The sequence below is a fragment of the Lontra canadensis genome, unplaced genomic scaffold (assembly GCF_010015895.1).
Source record: "Lontra canadensis isolate GAN:19392208 unplaced genomic scaffold, GSC_riverotter_1.0 scaffold12, whole genome shotgun sequence".
In the NCBI taxonomy this organism is placed as follows: Eukaryota; Metazoa; Chordata; class Mammalia; order Carnivora; family Mustelidae; genus Lontra; species Lontra canadensis.
In genome coordinates this window covers 11,030,205-11,053,833 of record NW_022631006.1, presented here as the reverse complement: position 1 = coordinate 11,053,833, position 23,629 = coordinate 11,030,205, and the positions used below count along the sequence as shown (strand labels likewise).

Here is a 23,629-nt window from a genome sequence, read left to right as displayed (position 1 = left end):
CTGGGATCATGACCTGAGCCGAAGGCAGAGGCTTCAACCCACTGAGCCACCCAGGCACCCCATCTAAGAACTTGTTAAATACTTTAAACTTTACTAATCTAATAGGAAGACTGTTAGAACACTATATTCTCCCAAATAATAGAGACCTAGCTAGCTCTATGAAATATTCTCTCTTCACCTTCTTCCAATGGCACACTGTCAATATTAAAATGTGCTTAGGTCTTCTCCATCATTAACAACAAAACAAATAAAAAACCTTACCTACGAACCACAGTATTAGTTATTTCTTTCTTTTTACCTTCACAGTGAGCTTTATTGTTGCTCCCCAAGTACTCCTCTTTACATTCCCTCCTCCCATTCACAATTTATTTCAATATAATCTGGCTTCTCCCTCAACCACTTACTGAAACAGATTCCACCAAAGCCATCAATTTATCATTGCCAAAATAAATATATTTTCAGTCCTTATTTTACTTTAGCTATCTGAAGTGTAAGAATGAATCATTCCTTTCTGAAATGCTCTCCTCTCTGGGTAATAGTGGTTTGACCATAAATCCTCACTTTCCAAGTAGAGTCCTGGCTTTCCCTATTAGCCTAATTGTAATTATTAGCACACCCTTTCACTATCAAAAGTGTACAGGTTGAGATGAAAAATTATATGGTCACCCAATTTATAAGACACTGTTCTTTTCCAGTTATTTCTATCTAGCCTCCCCTGTACCTTTTTTATTATTCCCTAAGTATCTAACATTTATGAATCACTCAGGTTCTTTCAACAAGTTAACCAAATTCAATAAAAGATTCTCAAAATCAAAAGTAAGAGACCAAGTAAGTTTTATATACAAATGTTATTAGAGTAAATTCACTGAAGAGGTTATGTGCTAACAGAACCATTACAGCTCAATTCAACCTATTTCCCCCACCTGATTCCTTTTAAAAGTTTTAGAACTATATTCTATGAAATGCAGTCCCCACTTAACCATACAAGTGCATAGTTTTATTAATTAGCTATTTATTTTATCTCTAAGGTATTAATTTTAATAAAAGAATATTGATATACAAATAGTAGTTTGCCAAACTTACCTACAAATGCTCCAAATTCTACATTATCCCCTTCTGCAGCTTTAGAGCAAACAATTTCTTGATCTTTGGTTACAGTTTCTAAGTGGCTTTTACAGCTTGGCTGGGAAGGTGTACTAACAAAAAATTTGGTTGGAGGAGATGACAGATGTGGTATGCTGTTAGAAGAACTGCCTAATTTTTGATTTTTACTGAACATTTTTAACATTTCTACCCCATGTATTCTCTGTCGCAGTTCTGGAGGAGAAATAGCACTTGGGAATAAGGCACCACAAGAGGAACCAGCCTCTGGGAAATTGAATTCTTTTCTCTGGGGTATTACAGGTAAATCCTGACCAAATATGTTACATTGGGGATCTTTTTCATCTTTCATAAAAATATTACAAAGAAAGGGATTAGTACTTTCAAGACCACCTTGAGGAAGCGAGGTGCTAAGTGTATTTACAACACTGTGCTTTTTCCATACAGAAGGTCTTACAGGACCATCGTCAATAAGATTTTGAGCCAAATGTTTGGAAATGCTCAATTCTCGTGTGATTTCATTGTGAACTTTGCTAGCTTCCGAAGCTTTCTGGGCAGTGAGTGTTTTTAATGTATCTACAGTCAGGGCTGAAAGATCTTGCAAATGGCCAATTTGAGAATCTAACGACTGTAATGATCTTTTTATATAGTTGACGCGATCTCCAACTTCTTTAATTTGAATGCACATCTGCTCCACCCTGTAGGGAAAAACACAGGCTTTTTATAAATGTTAAAAATTAATGTTTTAGAGACTCTTTTTGTAATCTCAATAAATGACAACAGTAAAAAGAAATTTTACATGCACTCAAATAAGCTAAGATATAAAATAAAATGATTATTTATTTCTTTATAAAAGACACACCTACGGTTTAAAACGGGTCTGGTGCTGATTTTATTATAATAAAATCAAGATTTCAAAAAACATTTTTGTTATTATTATAATTTGCCCACATCAAAGTAAGACACATGAAAATGAGTATAAAATTACATATACATAGAAATACCATTACCATTATAACTATACTATCTGCTTCCAGAATGTAGCAAAGCCATTAGAAAAAAAAAAAGCTCTAAAATATAGTTTCACTTTTCTTCACTGACTAGTAAAGAACATTAATTCTTCTGTCCTCTGTAACAAATGTTAAAAAATAATAAGAAACTGACTTACTGACTTATACTAAGTATTAGAAGTGAATTGTCTTCTGATATATAGAACTATTACTAAGCTTACTTATTTGACATAAATTGAACAATGATCATGTATAAGGCATATCAGAATCCACTGTGACATAATCAATTATAATTAAAGAACTTCTGAACCTTTCAAAAGTGACACGAATTCTCTCTTCACTCCCAGAATGGAATTTGTCATCTTTTTCATTAAAATACATCTCAACACACTGTTCTTCAAAGTCATGTAGTTTCTTTTGATCTTCTTCTGTTAAAAAAAGTTCTAAGGAGGGAAAAGAAGAAAAAAAAATCAACGAAGACTATCAAGATATCAAATTACAGCTCATGAGTCTTATGATTTAGGGTTCATAAGACTATATCCATCATCTGTAATTTTTTTCTCTTTTTACTCTAATGTTTCTAAAGCACTAGACAAGTATTTCCATTTTTTTTCTTCAGCAGAACAGTTTCAGGTACCTTTCTTCTTCTAATTTCCTCTTCCTACAAAACACTCTTCCCCTGGTTGAGTTATGGATATTGGGGAGGGTATGGGCTATGGTGAGTGCTGTGAAATGTGTAAGCCTGTGATTCACAGACCTGTACCCTTGGGGCAAATAATACATATGTTAATAAAAATAATTTAAAAAAAAAACCACTCTTCCCCTATCTCTCTTTATTCCTCTCCCTCACTTATCCAGGTAGAGGATTTAAGAATCAACTTTGTAGAATAGAAAGTCACTATAAAATTTTAAGCACAGATATGATGATTAGTCTCATGTAGTATACAGAATAAACTGAAAGTGTTGTTTACAGAGCAGCAAAAAAATGGTTTGTAGAACAGCAAATGTCATGGTTTATATTACCATTTTAACAAAAACAAACTGACATGCCATATTCAAAAAGAAGTTTAATACTAAATACACTTTTATAGATACTGTATTATACTTAAAATTCCTTTATGCTCAGGCAAATTCAACAAAAGCTTTTTATTAGTAAAATAAACCAATTAAGTCTTCTGAATAAAATTAATACTTAACTTTCACTATAATACTGATTAAATGATAAAATAAAAACATTTCCCTTAATATATTTTACTTACTTGGTCCATCTGAAGTCTTATCTTTTTTTCTTCTTTTACATATGCAGCAAAACAGAGAAACTATATGGCTGAGAATGATAAGTGGCGGAGGCAGAACAGGTTTCTCATGATAAGCCATAATAAAATGATAACGTTGGTACTTCCATACAATATTGGAAATTGCCTTCACTTGTAAATATACATTGCTTGAATAACAAAGAATTAAAATAAAACATAGCTAAATCACATAATAAAATTTTAAATACTAAAGATTTTACTGCAGTTCTGCTCTAAACAAGGATTCAAAAGAATACTCTACCATACACAAGACTAAAAAGCAAATGAGAAACTGGAAAAAATATATGCAGTAAGTATAAGGCACAAGTTTGGTATTGTTGAGGGTCTTATAATTACAAACTCCCAGAAAAATGGGCAGAAAATATGATCTTACGATTTTAAAGTTATATGTAAATAACTATAAGAAAATATTCAATCTCAGTAGCAACAAAATATGTGCATACCAAAACAAGATACTCTTATGTACTATCAAATTAGCAACCTTAATTTAAAGATAATAATACCTAGTGTCGGCAGAGATTTGGGGATGCACGCCTACTTTAGCTTAAATGCAAAGTCCTAAAAATGTGTACTGAACAGTTCTACTCTTAGGAAAACAATCTAAGGACATAATTAAGGAATGATCAAGAATTTAACCACAACATATTTTCTGGGAACAAAAAATTATAAACAACCTAACTGAACAATGTTATCATATTGTTTGAAAAATTAAGGTCTTTACATCATAGAATACCAGGTAGGCATTAAAAATAAAATAGAGATATTTATTAATGTGGAATAATATTCATGTTTTGCTTAGTCAAAAACAGTATACAAAATATTAAGAATTTTATTTTTGAAGAGAAAAAATGATTCATATATATTCATAAAAAAACAGAAAGATATATGCCAAAATATTAATGAGATTTTTGATGACTTGCCTTTTTGTTTTATATACTGAACATGTGTATTCCTTGGCAACTTAGTATAACTCCCAAATAAAAGTTAAATTTATAAAAGAACTACATGTTGAAAGATAAATTAAGTCTCAACTTTAAAGTCTCATTTGATTTGAAAAAGTATGCCTTCTCATTTGTAATTTTCTAAGATAATTATAGTAGTTTAAACTTCAAGAAAATCTTTAGACTTGAAATTTTGTATAATTCCTTCAAAATAAGAATTATATATTAAATCTCATTACAATAAGCAACTGAATAAAAGTCTTACTTGAAAAATGCAATAAGAAGATTGACCATAATGATATACTGTACAAAGAGGTAGACTGCTTGAAGAAATGGAGTCAACCATGTTCCAGGACCACAGATTTGAGAGATAGTGGAATCATTTGCACACACTTTAGAAAGAAGAACAAAAATTAGATACAGTAATCACACCAGTAACTATTTTTGATTAGTATTTGTTTGTTTGAAGGAAGTTTCAATATGTACAAATCTGTTTCAGACTCTAGTAAAAAGCTTATGGGCAAGCACTTGGAATACAAACTTAAAAATACTGCAACACAGAAAAATTTTGTGAGGGATATGGGTATCTGTTCTACTACTCTATTCCAGAGGAGGAGGTACATAGTTGTACGTTATATCTGCACAAGAGTTTAGCTTGAGGAACAGTAAGTAGAATAAAATCTGCAGATTCAGCCACACTTTATCATTTCTGTAAGAAAAATAACTGAACTATAAAATAGTATAGTAAACTCATAGTAAATTTACAAATATAAAGATCACTGAGTTAATCTTATTATGTCACAAGAGAGTTGAAAGAGTGGTCAATATATACAATGATTAGGTCTGAATTCCTTGCTTTTCATTAACCCCACCAGGAATGTTTCTGAAGCCAAAACACAGCTGAATAAAAAAGCAAGGAAAAGAAGAGCTTTAGTACCCAGCAGAGTATTAAAGAATTAAGCAAAACAAGTTAAGTAGTGTAAGGATTAGAATTAAATAATCATGAATTAGTGACAAGTTTTATATAAATGCTTACAATTAGTATTTCTATAGCAATCATTTAAGAACATACACACCATTAAAACACTCAATGGCGGTATCATTCCTTTCAAATTGTTTCACAGGCAAATGAATGCACAGGGTTCTTTCAATCTTAAAAAGTTTTATCAATGCATTTCATTCTATTCAGATTTGTATGATGTAGCAAATACCCAAGGAAGAGGATGAGGGAGACTAAAAAGCTATATCCAATGCTTTATAACAACTATACCAGAGCCACGTTAGAAAAAGGGCAGAAAATGAAAACCTGAAAATGACACTGAACAGGAAAGCACTGAACACAAAGTTTGACCAGGCTGGTAAAACTTCACTGTTTTAAGCAAAACCTGGTAACAACTAAAGACCACTAGGTACCCACCTCCTGACCTAATCACCTGTAAATAGGTAGGTAGGGAGCAACAACCAGTGGGGGTAAGGGAGGTACGAGAGAAACTGCAAAAGAGATCAAGAGCAAACTAACCAAATAAAGATTCTAAAGTGCAACTGTGGACCTCAGTAGAAGAACATCCCCGAAAGCCAGCAACATCACCTATGTCCACAAGTTATCTAGCCTCATTAGCTAAAACAATTTTTTAAAAAATTTATTACCTTATGCAGAAAATGTATTCACAGTTGGATTTTGTTAATTTAAGAGTTTATCCAACCTACCATGACTGGTCTAATCACTGTAATCCTATCATCCTTGCCATAACTGTTTCATAGATTCGCAAACTAAAGCCAATTTGAGCTAATGAGATTTAAGGAATAGGTTTACTAGGAGCTTTTTGAGAAAGGGACTTTTTAGCCTTAAGAGAACCATGGGAAACACTGTCCCTTTCCTCCCACTGCTAGTGACAGTCTTCTAATCAGAAAGGAAACCCCTATCAATCAGACACTGTGATTACAAAGCAGTAGAATAAAAAAGAACAGGTGTTCTTAACTATGAATTAACAAACTCCAAAGACCATTCTACCTCTGAACTTTGTGTTACATGAGCTAATAAATATCCTTATTGTATAAGCCAGGTTAGGCCAGATTCCCATTTGTGGCTGAAAAAATTCTAAAGTACTTTTTTGGATTAATGTTTATAGATTTTTTTCTGGGCTTATTAATGAATGTATTTTGGGAGGCTTAGGTTCGTAATAACAGTTTGACTTGTGAAAATATGTAATATTATTGTAATGCAATTATGACTTTAAAACACAAAATAACCAAAAGATGAATTTATAAACATAAACCCTTACCGTCAATTTCATATGCGTAAACTTCACCAAAAATCATCCAGTATGGATGAAAAACTATATCTTTAGCAAGAGTCCAAGATGGTGCTTCACGAGGATAAAGTATTGCCTTTCTGGGAACACCAAAACTAAGTAATACAAGAGCCATAATCACTACAATGTAGAACATATTGGCTACCTGTTAAAAAATGAACACTGTTAAAATACATGGGAATTTAAAAACAATGATAACTTTTTCATCTTAAAATAGTTCTAATGTTCTAATAAATAACTGGAGTCTTTGAGTTTCTTTTCACTCCTAGTACTAGCATTCAGGAAAATCTCATCACGACATAAATCTTAACATCAAGATTATGGTAAAAGGTGATGTGTGAAGCTAGACAGGTCAGGGGCACATTCTATATGACGAACTGTATCACTGGTTCCAACTGGAGTCTGCCTATCTTGACTCCATGAAGATTTAAAGAGGTATAGATACATGAGCAGATTCATGGAATCAATTTCTGTAAGTGCTCTTTCCTAAAACTGTAGTGTTGTTGTATTGGAGGTTCAGACTCACTTTTCTACCTCCCTTTGATAACTGTCCTTTGCCTACTTCATACACAGAAAGACATTCTTCTCAATCATCTTGAACCCTATACCATGATGCATTATCCTGGGCTGTGAAAACCTCTAGGAGCTAAATAAAATAATAAACTGGAATTATCAGCATGGGTGTTGAAAAAATAAGTGACACCAATTAACTGGTTAAAAAGCCCTTTCACAAATCAGGTAGTCTGCAATTCTTTAATTTAAACAAAGTTGAAAAAAAAGCCTAATTGGACTATCACCTAATAAATCAATGAAAAATAATTTTTATTAAGTCACAATGTGAACTTCGAAGTCATTACTCAAGAAACCTAAGAGTGAATTGAAATCCCATAATAGAACTTCAATTTCTATCCACTTAATTAGGGGTACAAGCGCTCAGCATTTATATCTAAAAAAGTGAATGTTGTCTCATTCCAACGATGTAGTATTTATCCACAAATAATCTAGGAGGGGAAAATCCACACAGATCAAGGTAGACTACACTTATGATAAATCTGTACTTTACCAATGACTACAATAAACCAACCTAAAAAACCAATAATTGTAATAAAATAACCTAAAAAATTATTATGACATTTACATAAAATTTTCAAACAAATAAATAGTGAGTAGAAATGGAAGGCAGGAATGTGAAAGGTAAAGACCATAGTTCTGCTTTTTTTTTAATTTTTAAAATTACAAAATATTTATATGTAATTATTTAGACTTGATTCTTCACCTTAAAAATTCTTACAAATCTGCCTATTAATTTACTTTTTAGAGTTAGTCTCTGAGACCTGCAATCGAAGAGTCCTAATACTCTCCAAGATTCAGTTTTCTTATTTGTAAAATAGTCAAATAATGCCTTCTTTGAGGGTTTAACATACATACTAAGAGAATGTATGCTGTCATAACAAGGTTTCAACATAATCTTGGGATAAAATAGTTTAAAAGACAAATCATCAAAACATTATTCATGACATCTGAAATACTATGGAATCCAAATATTTATCTGTAATTAAACAAAAAGGCCAAGTCAAAAATTCAAAACCATATTCAAATCTGTACTGAGGTATCCTAAAATTATTCAAAGTCTATAACTAATGATTCACAGAAGTCTCTGGATTTCACACCTTTCACATAAAGCCTATTTGAAAACCTTCCTTACACCTGATCTAAATTTAATTAAACACATTTAAATATCTCATTTCCACATATATAAAATGAAGATTTCTAGCTTGAAGATACAGATACATGGAGTGAATGGGAAAAGGTTAGTATTTACCACACAGTTTTCCTAAGTGTGATCTTTATTAATGATATTAATAAAGAATATTTCTTCTATTTTCATCTTTTGTATCTTTAAACCTTTCAAAGCCTTTTCTCTGATTAGAAATTCCCTGCTCAGGAAAAGTTCCTATTTGCCAAACTTTCAAATACCATATTCTTTGTGAAAGCCTTCATGACAGAAATAGTACTATCTCATCAGTCTTTTTTTTTTTTTTAAGATTTTATTTATTTATTTGACAGACAGAGATCACAAGTAGGCAGAGAGGCAGGCAGAGAGAGAGGAGGAAGCAGGCTCCCCGCTGAGCAGAGAGCCCGATGCGGGGCTCGATCCCAGTACCCTGGGATCACGACCTGGGCCGAAGGCAGAGGCTTTAACCCACTGAGCCACCCAGGCGCCCCTCTCATCAGTCTTCACACAAGTTTATCTTTCTGTAGCTATTAATCTGTTCACACGCTTGTCTTATGTACTAAACTCTGAGTTCTACGAGGCTCTGCACCATGTTTTATTCATCTTTGTAGTTTCAGCTTAGTATAGTGCATAGCATATAACAGATACATAATGACAAAAGAAACAAGGTTAAATTAATCTAGAAACCTACTATTATAAAACTCATCTCCTTTATTATTTAAAGGTATACTTTAATGAAGAATTTCTTACACTCCGCAGCACCTAGTTAAACGGGAAATTAGAATATTAACCATTTTGAAAGTTCTAAACGGGGTAGAAAAGGAAAATGGCACTAGGAGAAACAGAAAATGATGTGATAAATGACTGGCTGAAGAGGGGAAAGACAAATAATCCTGGTGGAGAATAGTTCTAAGGATCACAGATAAAGAAGAAAATGAAATATATATTTGAATTCCTCATAACTTAGATGGGAAAACTGGCAGGAGTGCTGGAAGCATGTGAGAGACAAGATTCAGATGAAAATCCAGACAGCTCCTATTTCTTTCTCCTGGCTTCTCCCTACTTCCCCAATTTCCATCTTTTATTATTATGGTTGTTCACTTCTGTATTTCCTATACCTCTAATTTACTGTACACTACCATTACATTAACCCGATGCCACTAAATCATTAAATAATCTGGTAGGCAACGAAAGCTGGAGCACCTTTTTGCATGCTAAAACTAATTTTTTTTTAAAGATTTTATTCATTTATTTGACAGAGAGAGAGATTACAAGTAGGCAGAGAGACAGGCAGAGAAAGGGGGGGAAGCAGGCTCCCTGCTGAGCAGTGAGCCGGATGCGAGGCTTGATCCTAGGACCCTGAGACCATGACCTGAACTGAAGGCAGAGGCTTAACCCACTGAGCCATCCAGGTGCCCTGCTAAAACTAATTTTTTCCCACAAGCCTAAATCCCCTAACTTTTCCTGCAAACACAACTTTATGAAAGAATATAAAATAGATAAATAATGAGTACTTCTCTGAAATGACAAATAGTAAACCAGTAATTCTCGATTGGGGAAATAGAGGACATATTCTACTGGAAGGGAAATGTGTAGCCAAGAAAGCAAATAATTAAACTTTATATCTAGAAAACTTTAAAAAAAATCCCATTTTGATAATGGTAGTAATCCTTTGAGCTAGTGGGATTATTCAGAAGGAAAATTTAAATTAGAAGACAAAGATTTTCCACAATTAAGGAAAGGGGTTTCAGAAACTCTAGGAATAGACTTTTACATTTATTAAAAGGGAGCATATCTTTAAAAAAAAAAAGTTGAGAAACAGCACATACAACGAGCCTACTTTGATAAAGCTATTATATACATTTATTTGTGTGGAGTTTAACATACAAGCATGTATTCCTGTATGTCTTGAAGGATGGAAAAAGTATATGCCACACTGTTAACAGTGGATGCCTCTGGACAGTAGTTTGTATTTACTAAAATTTTCTACAATGAATAAATTTAGAATAAGGAAGGAAAAGTTACTTTTACAAAAACAACAGTATAGGGAAGCCTGGATGGCTCAGTCTATTGAGCGTCTGCCCTTCACCTGGTCAAGATCCCAGAATCATGGGATCAAGTCCCACATCAGGCTCCTTGCTCAGTGGGGAGTCTGCTTCTCCCTCTGCCTGCCACTCCCCCTGCCTGTGCACTCTCTCCCTCTCTGACAAATAAAACTGAAACAAACAATAGTATAATAGTGTCTGCCTTTTTGACCACTGGAAACTGAAAGCAATTTACGGCAGAAGTAGGGACAATACACTTTAGATTTTTCAGTTCAATGTGTAAGAAATTACACATTAAACCTGACATTTACATAAAAAAAAAAAAAACCACCCTGCCAGTAAGAAAGCAAGATATTGGACATATTATATCAGGAAAAGATGTTCTGGCTGTAACTTTAAAAAATAGTTTGAATCAGTGAAGAGAGGAGAAAAGAGGAAGCTAAAAACATAAACCACAGGTAGCATTGTTTAGCTAGCATTATCTTGCAAATACATAATAATGAAACAAGATTAGTGTGGGGAACCTGAGCCCTGCAAAAGAAACACTTGGGAGATTTTTTCAGTCTCTCCCCAAGGACTGAAAATCATCATCTAACAAATAATCTGAGTAGCTGCTTTTAGCATCCATGCACTGAAAAGACTATCTGAAATAGTAAGGGAAGATAAAGAAATGTCAACTCACTTCTCCTACGGAAAAGAAAACTCAAATTTGGTGGAGGGGAAACTCTTCAGTGGTTTCCCCTATATTTTCCTTTCCTAAGGTCCCAATTTTCAATATTTTATGTTATCCAGGCTAGGCCCTTTTATCCAATTTGACAGCTAACCAACAACTCCTTATAAAAGAAGTTCAGGGGTGCCTGGGTGGCTCAGTGGGTTAAGCCTCTGCCTTCGGCTCAGGTCATGATCTCAGGGTCCTGGGATCGAGCCCCGCATCGGGCTCTCTGCTCAGTGGGGAGCCTGCTTCCTCCTCTCTCTCTCTGCCTGCCTCTCTGCCTACCTGTGATCTGTCAATTAAATAAATAAAAATCTTAAAAAAAAAAAAAAAGGAGCTGTACCATTAAAAAAAAAAAAAAAAAAAAAAGTTCCAGTCAGGTTGTGCCTTTTTACTCCTATCTATCTTAAGCTTTCAAAGAACAGATCAGATCCCGCTACTTTAATAAAAGCATCCAGATTTATCTTGTTCCATGAATCCCTATGTCCCCTACTCACTAATTTCATCAATAAACCACATGGATAGTTTACTAATACCATATAAAATCTCCTAAAAATACTTATGTAGGACAAGCTCCAAACTAGATTATACAATTATTTAAAATAACTACAGGACTGGTAAAATCAAAAAGGAGAAATGTAATTTCACGAAGTTCAGAGGCACTATCCTATTAATTATTATACTATCTTGCACAGGAGAATAAAATAAACATTAAAAACTACTTGGAAGATTATAGATTTTAAAATTTATAATCTGCTGCTAAGCATGTAAAATTAAGAGAAATCAACCTATTAAAACACAATGAATGTTCACTATTTTTATGTCTTTTTTTCCAGACAAGGGTCCTACTCCAAAGAGTTTATAGTCTAGAGAAGTACATAAATAATCTAGTAAAAAATAGTTTAAAATACGGTTAGACACAGAGATAAATATTCTGTAGAGGAACACAGGTCCCATAAAACTTCAAAGCAAATAAACTTGATCTAGTGGGAAAGGACCAAAAAAGCTCTCCCCAAAACAAAAATTATGTTGAAAATGTGATCTGTATGTAACTGAAAGAGCTAATGATCTGAGTGTAGATGAGGGTAGTCATTCCTGGCAGAAAGAAGAACATTAGTTTATGGTACCTTGGTAGGGGATATGTTAAAGAAAACATAGAAAGGCCTGTGTCACTATAGCATAGACCAGAGGTCAAAAATGATAAGAGAGGACACTTTAAAAGAAAGCAAAGATGTTCCTATTGGAAAAATAAAGAAAAGCAACAGTCAAACTGGGCAGAACTCATGGATTTCATTAAGTATACTGATCTCTAGGGGTAATGTGAAAGTGTAAGTTTTTTTTAAGAAGGCAAGTAACATACTCAGATACGCATTTTGAAATTACTCTAGCTATAATGTAGACTGAAGACAGGCCGCAGTGGTTGTGAGTAAACAGATTTTACTAGATTGCTGCAGGTGCCAGATGACTAGGCTAGCATTAGTAAAGATGAAAATAACTTCACAAATGGTAGCTAACAAATTTGTTTTTTTTTCATTCTGATCTCAAATAGCCCTAGAAAGTAGCATTTAAAAAATAAGACATTTTAAGATAAAATGAATAAAATATGGTTTTCTTAATCTTATCCCATCACGTATTTTCTTCAAAAATCAGTATCTTGAAGATTGGCCCATATGAAGTATGAGGCAAATAAACATGAAATAACATACTCTAGTTCAAATGAAACTATATTAAGGACAGGTTTTTAGGATTTCAAGAAAAAATATCAATAAACCCATGAGTATTATCAGATGCCTCTCAACTTACCATTTTTCCAATCATCATTACATAAGGTCCTGCCTGTTGATTTACAGCTAGAAAATCTAGCAAACGCACATACCAAAATATTATGTTAAGACAGTAAATTAATCTTCCAGCAACAAAAACATGATTATCATATGCATTCTCAAAGTTCCATTTTGCTCCAAATCTCAGTCCAAATCCAATGAAGAAAGAAATTATGGCAATTGTATCACTGATATTGAAGTAATCACTAAACCACACTTTAATCTTCTGGCTTATTTTTCCAGCTTCAGACATAAAGATCTACAGGTTTAAAAAAAAAAAAGAAATTAAACTGAATTGTTTAAGAAATCAATTTCTTCCTATTAAAACATGTATCAGCATTCAATTATAATATCACAATGGAATTTTACATATCTTTTAGTATTTCAAAGTATTTTTGTATTTAAGATTTTATTTGAGAGAAAGAGAGAGTCAGCATGGCCGGAGTGGAGAAGGGAGAAGCAGACGGCCCGCCGAGCAGGTAGCCCAACTCAGGGCTCGATCCCAGATGACCTGAGCCAAGGGCAGTCACTTTAACCAAATAAGCCACCTAGGCACCCCTCAAAGTATTTATTTAAACTGAAGTACAGTTAACACATGTTAGTGTGAAACATTAGTTGCAGGTATACAACATAGTGATTCAATAATTCTATATATTATGCTCTGCTCACAAGTACAGCTACCACCTGTTACCATACAATGCTATTACAATACAACTGCCTATATATTCCTTGTGCTGTTATCTTTCATCCCTGGAATTTACTCATTCCGTAACTAAACACCTGTGCTACCCACTCCCCTTTACCCACTGTACCCATCTCTCCTCTCCTCCTTCCCCACGATCATTTTGTTCTCTGTATTTATAGGTCTGTTTCTGCTTTTGTTTCTTAAATCTCACATATAAATTAAATTATATAGTATTTGTCAAAGTATGTTTGATTATCTTGGGATCTGATGATGTATTTTATCACTAAAACAATTCAGTAAGATATCAGAGACAGATACTTCTATATCCTCATTCTACATACGTGTGTGTGTGTGTGTATACATATACCCACAAATAAATGACCTATTCAACCAAGGTCATTCTACTAAGAAGCTGAAAATCTTAAATTAGAACAGAGCTCTCTAGAAAGTGAGATACTTCTGAAAGTTGTTTTATTTTTCATCGAAACAACAGGATATCCTGATAGGATCTTCCAAAGGTGTCTTATTTACAGAAAGCAAACAACTCGATGGTTTAAGTATCTGTACTTATCTCTTCTCTTGAATATAAAAATTAAAAATTTGCATTGCTTGGGTGGCTCAGTCAGTTGAGTGACCGAATCTTGATTTTGGCTCAGGTCATAATCTCACGGTCATGTGCTGGGCTCCACACTCTGCGGATAGTCTGCTTGAGTTTCTCTCCCTCTGCTCCTCCTCCCAATCACGCTTGCTCTCTCTCAAATAAATAAATCTTAAAAAAAAATTAAAATTTCTTCTTTGTGGGGAATGGTAATATATTTATAGATTCAAAATCACAGTGTATATAAAAATAAGCACTGAAAAGTCTCCCTTCCATTCTTCTTCCTTTAGCCAATTAACTTCCCTTCACACTAGAGGCAACCAGTTGTTACAATCTAATGAGTCCTTGTATAACTCTTTTCTGAATATGCATTTAAAAAATTATTTGAGGGCGCCTGGATGGCTCAGTGGGTTAAGCCTCTGCCTTCAGCTCAGGTCATGGTCTCAGGGTCCTGTGATCAAGGCCTTCATCGGGCTCTCTGCTCAGCAGGGAGCTTGCTTCCTCTTCTCTCTCTCTGCCTGCCTCTCTGCCTACTTATGATCTCTCTCTCTGTGTCAAATAAATAAATAAAATCTTTAAAAAAAATTATTTTAAACTTTTTTTTTATCATTTAACAATTTAATGTTTTAAACATGTTGGTAAAACAACAGATTTCATAAACATATAAACCATGGCACTCAGAGGAATTAAAAATGTACAATAAACTATTTAAGAAGACAAATTCCTATGACACCCAAGTGGAAGGAAGTACAAGGCTTTCACTTGTTTTTACAGCATAATGTATTCTCTAAATCTACAGCAAAGACATGAAATAATTCAAAGTATTTAAGTTAGTATGTTATAAAACTGTAATTATGCAGTTAATTGCTTGAATAAAAAGTATAAACATTTAAGGAAAAAAGAATTTTTCAAAATCAAGATGTTAGAAAATTTAAACTGAAAACTGTGATAGACACAGGAATCTAAATCTAAATGACGATTCAATAGGTAATATAGCACACTTCAGTGGGATATTCAATATAACAGCAAAGTAAAAACCAGTTTATAATTTACCTACCTGATTGGCTATATGTGTAATTAATACTTTCTGAAGAGTGACAAAGAGCATTAATATAAATGTTGAGGAAACAAAACATAAAACAGATCTAGGCTATGTTTCTGAGACAAATCATCAACTTTGTAACTGACAAAGTTAACTTACCAGTCTCTATTCTTATGTTGTAATTTTTAGAATATCAAAAATAAACATGTTATACACTTCTATGTTATCACCTACTGATTATGAATAACACATACACATACCCACATACATGTCAAAAACCAAACACCCTCCCTATATACAGTAAGTAACTGGTACGAAAACTAAGGACATAAATAAATAAATAAAATCTTTGGGAAAAAAAAAAAAAAAAAAAAACTACAGACATACCTCACGGACTTTCTCAATAGCATAGGTAAAAATGTAAGCAATAACAATCCATTCTTGAACTGAAGGTAACCGTTCCATTTGTACAAGAACTACAAATGTATAAAGCATCAGAAATCCTAAGTATGCCAACTAGAAAAACACAAAATATGAATATTAATTACACGATAAAATTTTTTACTATCAAAATTTTCAATCCAACACACAAAAGAGACTAAATAAACCCCTGTGAACTATCTCCAAGCTTCATTTGTTAAATCAGTTTTAGGAGTGCCTGGGTGGCTCAGTCAGTTTAAGCGTCTGGTTCTTGGTTCTGGCTCAGGTCATGATCTCGGGGTTGTGAGAAGAACTTCATGCTTGTGGTGGAGTCTTCGCTCTCCCTCTGCCCCTCCCCCTGCTCATGTGTGCTCTCTCTCTAAAATAAATAAAGTCTTAAAAAAAAGTTTTACAAGTAACTTCAGTGCAGACACTGCATTTATCAATCAAAATATAAATGGTGGGGCGCCTGGGTGGCTCAGTGGGTTAAAGCCTCTGCCTTTGGCTCAGGTCATAATCTCAGGGTCCTGGGATCGATCCCCGCATTGGGTTCTCTGCTCAGCAGGGAGCCTGCTTCCCCCTTCCCTCTCTGCCTGCCTCTCTGCCTACTTGTGATCTCTGTCAAATAAATAAATAAAAAAATCTTTAAAATAAATAAATAAATAAATAAATGGTTCCTGGAGCAGAACACTATGGTGTTCTAGAACTTCAATGACTTTTTAGTATTTCCTGTAAGAAGAATTTTATAATAAAATATTTATGTTCTCAGCATAGCTTATATAATTCCACTTAATTTATACTACACCTAAAGTACCATATTAAGTATACTAAAGAACTTCATCACCATCATCATCAAGAAACACATACCACCTGCTTCCTCCTTCCTCCAATCAAATACTACTCCCAGGAAAGACAACTGGTATTTTCCTTCCAATTTTAGTATATGTGCTGCTGAAGAAAGCACACAACTGGTATTCTCCTAAATCCTAGTCAATGAGGTTGAATCCCAAGAAATAAAAACAGATATGGAAAGCATTTTCCCTAGGTACGGGAACATACCACCTTTGATACTCTCAACAAAAAAGATTATACTAGGGGCGCCTGGGTGGCTCAGTGGGTTGAGTCTGCCTTCAGCTCAGGTCATGATCCCAGGGTCCTGGGATCGAGCCCCGCACCGGGCTCTCTGCTCAGCAGGGAGCCTGCTTCCCTTCCTCTCTCTCTGCCTGCCTCTCTGCCTACTTGTGATCTCTGTCTGTGAAATAAATAAATTAATTAAAAAAAAAAGATTATACTATGTAAGCTCTATGTATAATAACATCTGAAGAGTTATTTCGTTTCAGAGGAAAACCCAGATTTGTCTATCCTTGGACAATTGTATCTAAGAATCCTCTCATCAGTCTCCTTGCCTCTACCAGCGTTAAAACAATCACATTCATGATTTAAGCTATTGCAAAGCAGGGCAGGAAACTCCCAATAAATAAGAAAAGAAAAAAGAAATTTCTATTTGGCCAACAGGGTTGTTCTTTTTTTAAAATTTTATTTATTTATTTGAGAGAGTGTGAGCGACAGAGAGAGAGCGTGTGCATACAAGCCAGGGGAGAGGCAGAGAGAAAGAGAGAAGCAGACTCCCCGCTGAGCAGGGAGCCTGACACGGTACTCGATCCCGGGACCCTGAGATCATGACCTGAGCCAAAGGCAGACACTTAACCGACTGAGCCACCCAGATGTCCCAGGTCCATTTTTAAACAGTCATTCACATGAATGCAAACATGATGAGAATGAAAAACAACAAAACACTAAGAAAATACACAACTTAAGATTTTTTCTGGGAAGGGGAATAAAAACTAATTCAACCCATGGTTAAAAGCTGGGGCTAATCTCATGTGTTTCCTGATATTAGTCCATACCCCATGGACTATGTACTCTTAGATCTAGGAGAATAAACCGTTCTTCCACAAAACAAAAGCCAATTAAGGGTCAGATATAATATGTACCATAATATGATTAAGGAAATAAGCTATTATGCCACTGATAAACAAACTTCATGAATGATCCAGATTACTTTTTACCTTCAAATTAACACTGCAAAAAGGTTCATTTCAAAAATTTTACACATTCTCTGCAAAATCCTAAAGCACAAAGATATATCAATGTCTCCTCTGGTTAATCCTCACCAATGTTATTGGTCGATTTGATAGATTTGATTAGTATTTGATACCTGCTTACAAAGGCAGGTGATAAATGGTTATCACATTTCTGTTTAGACAATTTCTAGTTCCAATCAGAATTAAGGTTTGTTAGCATTTATCATTATATATGATGCCAACTGGAATAAAACTAAGTTAAACTTATACTCTTTTAAGTGGAAAATGGCTTGTCAATGGTCTAAGTTATATCAAGATAAATATCGACTTTAGACAAGATCCCTTAAAGCTTATCCTTTAAAAACATTATGCTCACACAATTTAAAAAACATATAACATACCGTATTAAACCAGAATTTTACAATTGGTGCATGATAAAAGGCATAGAACTTTCTTGTAATGGGAAGCTTTTTTGATTTTATTTGTATTTCCATTTCATTCTTTCCTTCACTACTGTCCAATATTCTTACTTCTTTAAACACCTCCTAAAATAAAAATAACACATCATATATTTATTCACAAAAGTTTATATTTACTTAAAAATATTCTTCCTCCTTACCATGGGAATCTCTTCTGCTATGTTTTGAAAGTTGTTTTCGCTATCTTCCATTGTCATTTGATGGGCATCTTGAGATTGTGGAATATGAGACATCTCAGCCTTTGTTTTATATTCCAGCATTAATATGGCAGGTGGAACTAAAATGCTTAGTATGACCTAAAAATTTTAGAAACATGTAAGTTTACATTTTAAAATTAATTAACTTCAAGAATAAAAAGGTATTAAATATTTTGTTAGCCAATCTGCCCATTAGTATAGGAAAAAGCAAGAACTTCATTTTTATAATTGCGTATAATATTTAAAGAGGCCCAGGTTGAATTGATTTAAGGAGTAACAAAACATTTGAGCACTATGATGTGAGGATATAGAAAAGATCTAATAATTATTTGTTTGTTCAGAAAATACATTTTTTTAAAGAAAATTTAAGCCTTATGAAGTTATTATGTGCATAATTTTATCCTTAATCTCTTTGCAACTGTTCCATGTCATCACATGTTTACTCAGCTTGTGCCTCTATAAACAAAGAGGTTTATTTGTAAAATTTTATGTTATTACCTGCATAATCCTACAGCATAAAGAAATTATAATTGAGTATCAGGGTTTCTACTGGTTAATCTTTCACCATTATTTTTATTAGATATCAGTATTTGTTATCTACTTACAATGGTTAAACCACTTGCCTGATTTCTGCGTTCTACATCTCTGTACCTTATTTTAGATTTAAGATAATGAAAAGGAAAGTTTAAAGTAGTATCTCTCACTATGATGAAACCAAAAGTACCAGCCAATATTTTACCCAAATTCTTAACCATCAAAACTACACATACCCAATATACTTCATGTAAATTATTTAAGAAAAAAGTAACAAATTATTAAGTTAGCAGACAGGAGCTCAATTTTAGAATTTGGAAATCATCTTTTAATAAAGAAGCAATTTTTTTTCATGGCTGCTCAGGGCTGTAAATACCAATACTTCCTTTGTTGCCCTCTTGCTCTGGCTCAGAGAGGGGCAATAATCATACTTGAAAAGGATTCAGAGTGAAGAACAGAAGGAAAAAAAAGGCTACTTCATGCCACCAGAGATAAAATGCCAACAATGCCACCCCTACCACCCTCATAAATCAAGGCATTTTACTATATATCTGGGCTAATTCCTCTTTTTATCTAATCACATACTTTATATAATTGTTTCTAAGTTATACCTTGTACCAGGAATTTTTCCTCATATTCAGCCTTCCCATCCACATATCAGATAACAACATCTGTGTACAGGTGTGAGCTACAAAAGGTCTAAGTCTTGAAGACACTGCTAACTTGAGGCAGGTGGAATTACTCCAGTTTTTCAGTTCATAAGTGAGCAATTTCATAGCCATGGTTTCATCTTGTCTGAAGGATTGTTCTAGTAATTCAACTGCTAGTTGACCAAAATCACTATCAAAAGATAAAAGCCAAAACATTCGTATTACCAAACTGCAGTTTTAGACACTATTTTTATACAATTTCATAACATTTTAAATTTAATGTTTATATTTAATATAATAACATTTACATTTAATATTTTAACATATACTCAGGGAATTATGAGGCATTAGAATCATAGTGGCTCTGTTTCCAGATATCTATTACTACGCAAATGTCACAAAATATTAAAATATGTCACATTAAGAACAAGTCTGAAAAGGTAGACTACAGAGAATTTTTCATTGGTCTTGGAAATAAAAACTCTAGTCTCACAGGAAACCCAAACTGACAATGTTAAGCTGCTCTCTACAAAAACTCTTATTTATATAGTATTTCAAACACAGGGGTGCCCAGGTGGCTCAGCTGGTTAGGTAACTGCCTCAGGCATGGGTCATGATCCCAGGGTCCTGGGATGGAGCCCCGTGTCGTCAGGGATCCTGCTTCTCCCTCTCCTTTCCACTTGTGTTCTCTCTCACTACCTCTGTTGCCATCTCTCTTTCTCAAATATATAAATAAATAAAATATTTTTAAAAATAAATAAAAGAGGGGAGCATGGGTGGCTCAGTGGGTTAAGCCTCTGCCTTCAGTTCAGGTCATGATCCCAGGGTCCTGGGATCAAGCCCCGCATCGGGCTCTCTGCTCAGCGGGGAGCCTGCTTCCCCCTCTCTCTCTGCCTGCTGCTCTACCTACTTGTGATCTCTGTCAAATAAATAAATAAAATCTTTTAATAAATAAATAAATAAATAAAAGAGGTTTGGTACCCCATAGAAAGAAAAATGTGAATAGACACTAATCTAATCATGAAAAATATCTGAATCTTAGATCCCCAGAGTTAAGTGATCATAAGATCCCTGCTTGAGTTGATTTTATTTATATATTTGACACAGAGAAAGAGAGAGACACAGAGAAAGAGTGTACAAACAGGGGGAGCAGTAGAGGGAGAGGGAGAAGCAGGTTCTCCACTGAGCAGGAACCCTAATGTGGGGCTTGATTCCAGAATCATGACCTGAACTGAAGGCAGATGCTTAACTGACTGAGCCACCCAGGCACCCCTCCCGGCTTGAGTTATTTTCAGTAATAACACTAACTCTCTTCCAAAGACAGCCCATTTTGGGAGAGGTAAGTCCTATTTTCTATCATTAAGTTTCCTACAAACCATCTTTCCAGCTTAATATTCATTATTACCCTAAGTGTAAACATCTGTGAACTGTTTTACTCTTCCATAGATGTACATCCACATTCTGAAATGACCTGGTTGAATTCAATTCATTTCCTTGGAACACAGCTCAAAAACCTTACTTTCTTCTTTTCCTTACCACTTCAAATGGAACTTTTAATCTAATTAATTGCTAGTATGTGCATTAAAACTGACTTCTGGCATTTCTTCTTTCTTGCCAAAATATTTAACTCTTGAATTGTAAACAATAACTTCTATTTACATGCATAAACAGGAAAGTTTCCTTCTGAATTTTAAGAATTACCTAATAAATTTTGGGGTGCCTGGGTGGCTCAGTCAGTTAAGCTTCCAACTCCCAATTTTGGCTTAGGTCATGATCTCAGGGTTGGAAGATCAAGCCCAAGACTCGCCCTAGTCCATGCCCCAGTGAGGAGCCTGCTTAAGATTCTCTATCTTCCTCTCCCTCTCCCCGCTCCCTCTATTTTCAATAAGAAAAATAAATAAATATTACCTAATACATTTTAATTGTGCCAATAAAATTATACCTTTATATATCCATTTACTGCATGACACTATAACCTCCACTTAAACATGATCTTGTATTTCTTAAATGTTTGAAATGATAAAATATAACTTACTTAGAATACTGTTTCAATTCCTCTGAAGTATCATCTACAAGGTCACTCTGCTTTGCTTCATATGCCATTGAACGATAGATCTTACAGGCAACTAATGCTTTAGCCATTGATTCTTCACCATGCTGCCATAAAAACCGGGCCATGACCTGTCTCTTCATAAGGCAAGCCCAAATTAACAGTTCATTAAGTGGATAAGGAAAGCGCTTGGTTTCTGGATCATCAATATCTACAATTTCATCTTTGGCTCTCTTCTTCTTTCCTTCTTCAACAGCTGTATCAATCTTCAAGGAAAAACAAATGTTTAAGATTCATTATAATAAGGCCATATGACATTAATGTGAGAATTTTTATAAAGTCTTTTATATTTTCTTCAACTTCATATAACTGCACAAATCAAAATGGTATAAATTTTATATACTTTATTACAGCTCAGGTTTTATAGAAATGGTATTTCTAAAAAAAAAAAAAACAAAAACAAAAACAAAAAAAACACTGTAATAAAGTTCTCTGAAATTAAAGGGCCTAAATATTTCAACTAGTATCTGATAAAACAATTTTAATGGAAGAAGAGTATGCCTGAAACACTTACATGTTGTTAATCAAGTTAAAGTGGAATAAAAGGAGGCACTTAAGCATTTATCAAAACATTTAAAAATTTTTATTATAGCTAAATATAAAAAACCTGATAGAATTGTTAACTCATAATAAATATCTTTCTGTATATGGCAAACTGAATAATCAAAGATGTATCTAGGAACAAAAGTTCATTCTTGCTAAAACAAGTAGTTTTCTGTTTCATAAATACTAGTAAATTATACAGAACAAAATCCAGAAAAGGTAAAATTTATGTGAACATACCTTTGGTCGATAGGGCTGTGCCGTTTTAATGAAATGATTGTGCCTCATTTTTTCCTTTTTATCTGCCCTATTCCCAAAAGATTCATGACTCTTACGCAACTGAGGAGTGCTGCTGGAGGTATTTCGGCCAGACCTCTGAAAATGAAAGTTTATTAAGTTTTTATAGATTTAAATATACCGATGTCATAAAAATTCGAGAATTAATTCATACATATGTACAAATGTGTTTATACACACACAGAAAAAAAATGATTTGGATTTCAATTACAAAATATTTCTATGTAGTCTTACAGTTGAAAATATCATATTTTAAGATGCTACTTTCACCATTCTAAGAATATCAGTAATTTTAAACTTTTAAGGTATGTGAGTTTTTAAGAATTTTTAGCTTATAAAGTATACAATACAAAGTACATATATAGACTTCCCCCAAAATATTACATACCCGATTATTTCCACCAAGACTATTATATATTAATCGAAAACGTTTCCGAGTATAGGTGCATCTATAGGTTCCTCCCATAAGATATTCAATAACAAGACCTATATCGATTAGGGTGATCTTATATCCTGGAGGAAGATTCCCCTGGAAACAAAACATTAGTTTTAAATAGGATATTTCTCAATATTTCCAAGCATGCCTAGAAATACACCTATTCTCTAAAATGATAAATGTTTATTTGTTACAGGAAGCTGGGGTTGCCAGCAGCTAACTTTACAGGAGAAGGAAGTAACTTGTTTCTCATTTCCTTCTGTAAAAAGAAGTGATTCTGAAGTTTTAAAGTCACAAAGGTATTGTGACAGAAGCATGGCTTATAGCAGTAAGATCATTCGATCTTTCCATTGTCCTAATACTTCACGCATAGAAGCAAAGGAGCTTCCAAGAGCCAAGTACTCTATTTTCACTGTGGCACGTTATCATAAATTACATTTCCCTGCAAAAACAATGCTATAAATGTTAATTATGTTTCTAGACAGGCCCAAAAGTACTTATAAGTATTTTTTAGCCAAAACTATATTGGTTATATTATACAGTACACAAGTTTCTATAG

The 23,629-nt window shown here is 33.8% G+C and overlaps 1 protein-coding gene across 6 annotated transcripts in view; it reads right to left on the bottom strand.

Annotated features, from left to right (window-relative positions):
* The window catches only part of TRPM7 (transient receptor potential cation channel subfamily M member 7), a 116,176-nt gene that overhangs the window by 32,330 nt on the left and 60,217 nt on the right, over positions 1 to 23,629 (bottom strand). For all 6 annotated transcript variants that reach the window (XR_004382556.1, XM_032856499.1, XM_032856497.1 and 3 more), the window contains exons 14-26: positions 23,023 to 23,163; positions 22,578 to 22,712; positions 21,720 to 22,000; positions 19,646 to 19,874; positions 18,444 to 18,599; positions 18,226 to 18,369; positions 15,708 to 15,836; positions 12,976 to 13,254; positions 6,651 to 6,825; positions 4,634 to 4,760; positions 3,371 to 3,555; positions 2,422 to 2,554; positions 1,084 to 1,799 (exon numbers count right to left, since the gene is read on the bottom strand). Coding sequence is in view for 5 of the 6 variants with exons in the window: in XM_032856499.1 (XP_032712390.1) it covers positions 1,084 to 1,799; positions 2,422 to 2,554; positions 3,371 to 3,555; positions 4,634 to 4,760; positions 6,651 to 6,825; positions 12,976 to 13,254; positions 15,708 to 15,836; positions 18,226 to 18,369; positions 18,444 to 18,599; positions 19,646 to 19,874; positions 21,720 to 22,000; positions 22,578 to 22,712; positions 23,023 to 23,163 (2,830 nt within the window). In the remaining variant the exon portion in view is untranslated. The remainder of the gene's footprint in view (positions 1 to 1,083; positions 1,800 to 2,421; positions 2,555 to 3,370; positions 3,556 to 4,633; positions 4,761 to 6,650; positions 6,826 to 12,975; positions 13,255 to 15,707; positions 15,837 to 18,225; positions 18,370 to 18,443; positions 18,600 to 19,645; positions 19,875 to 21,719; positions 22,001 to 22,577; positions 22,713 to 23,022; positions 23,164 to 23,629) is intronic.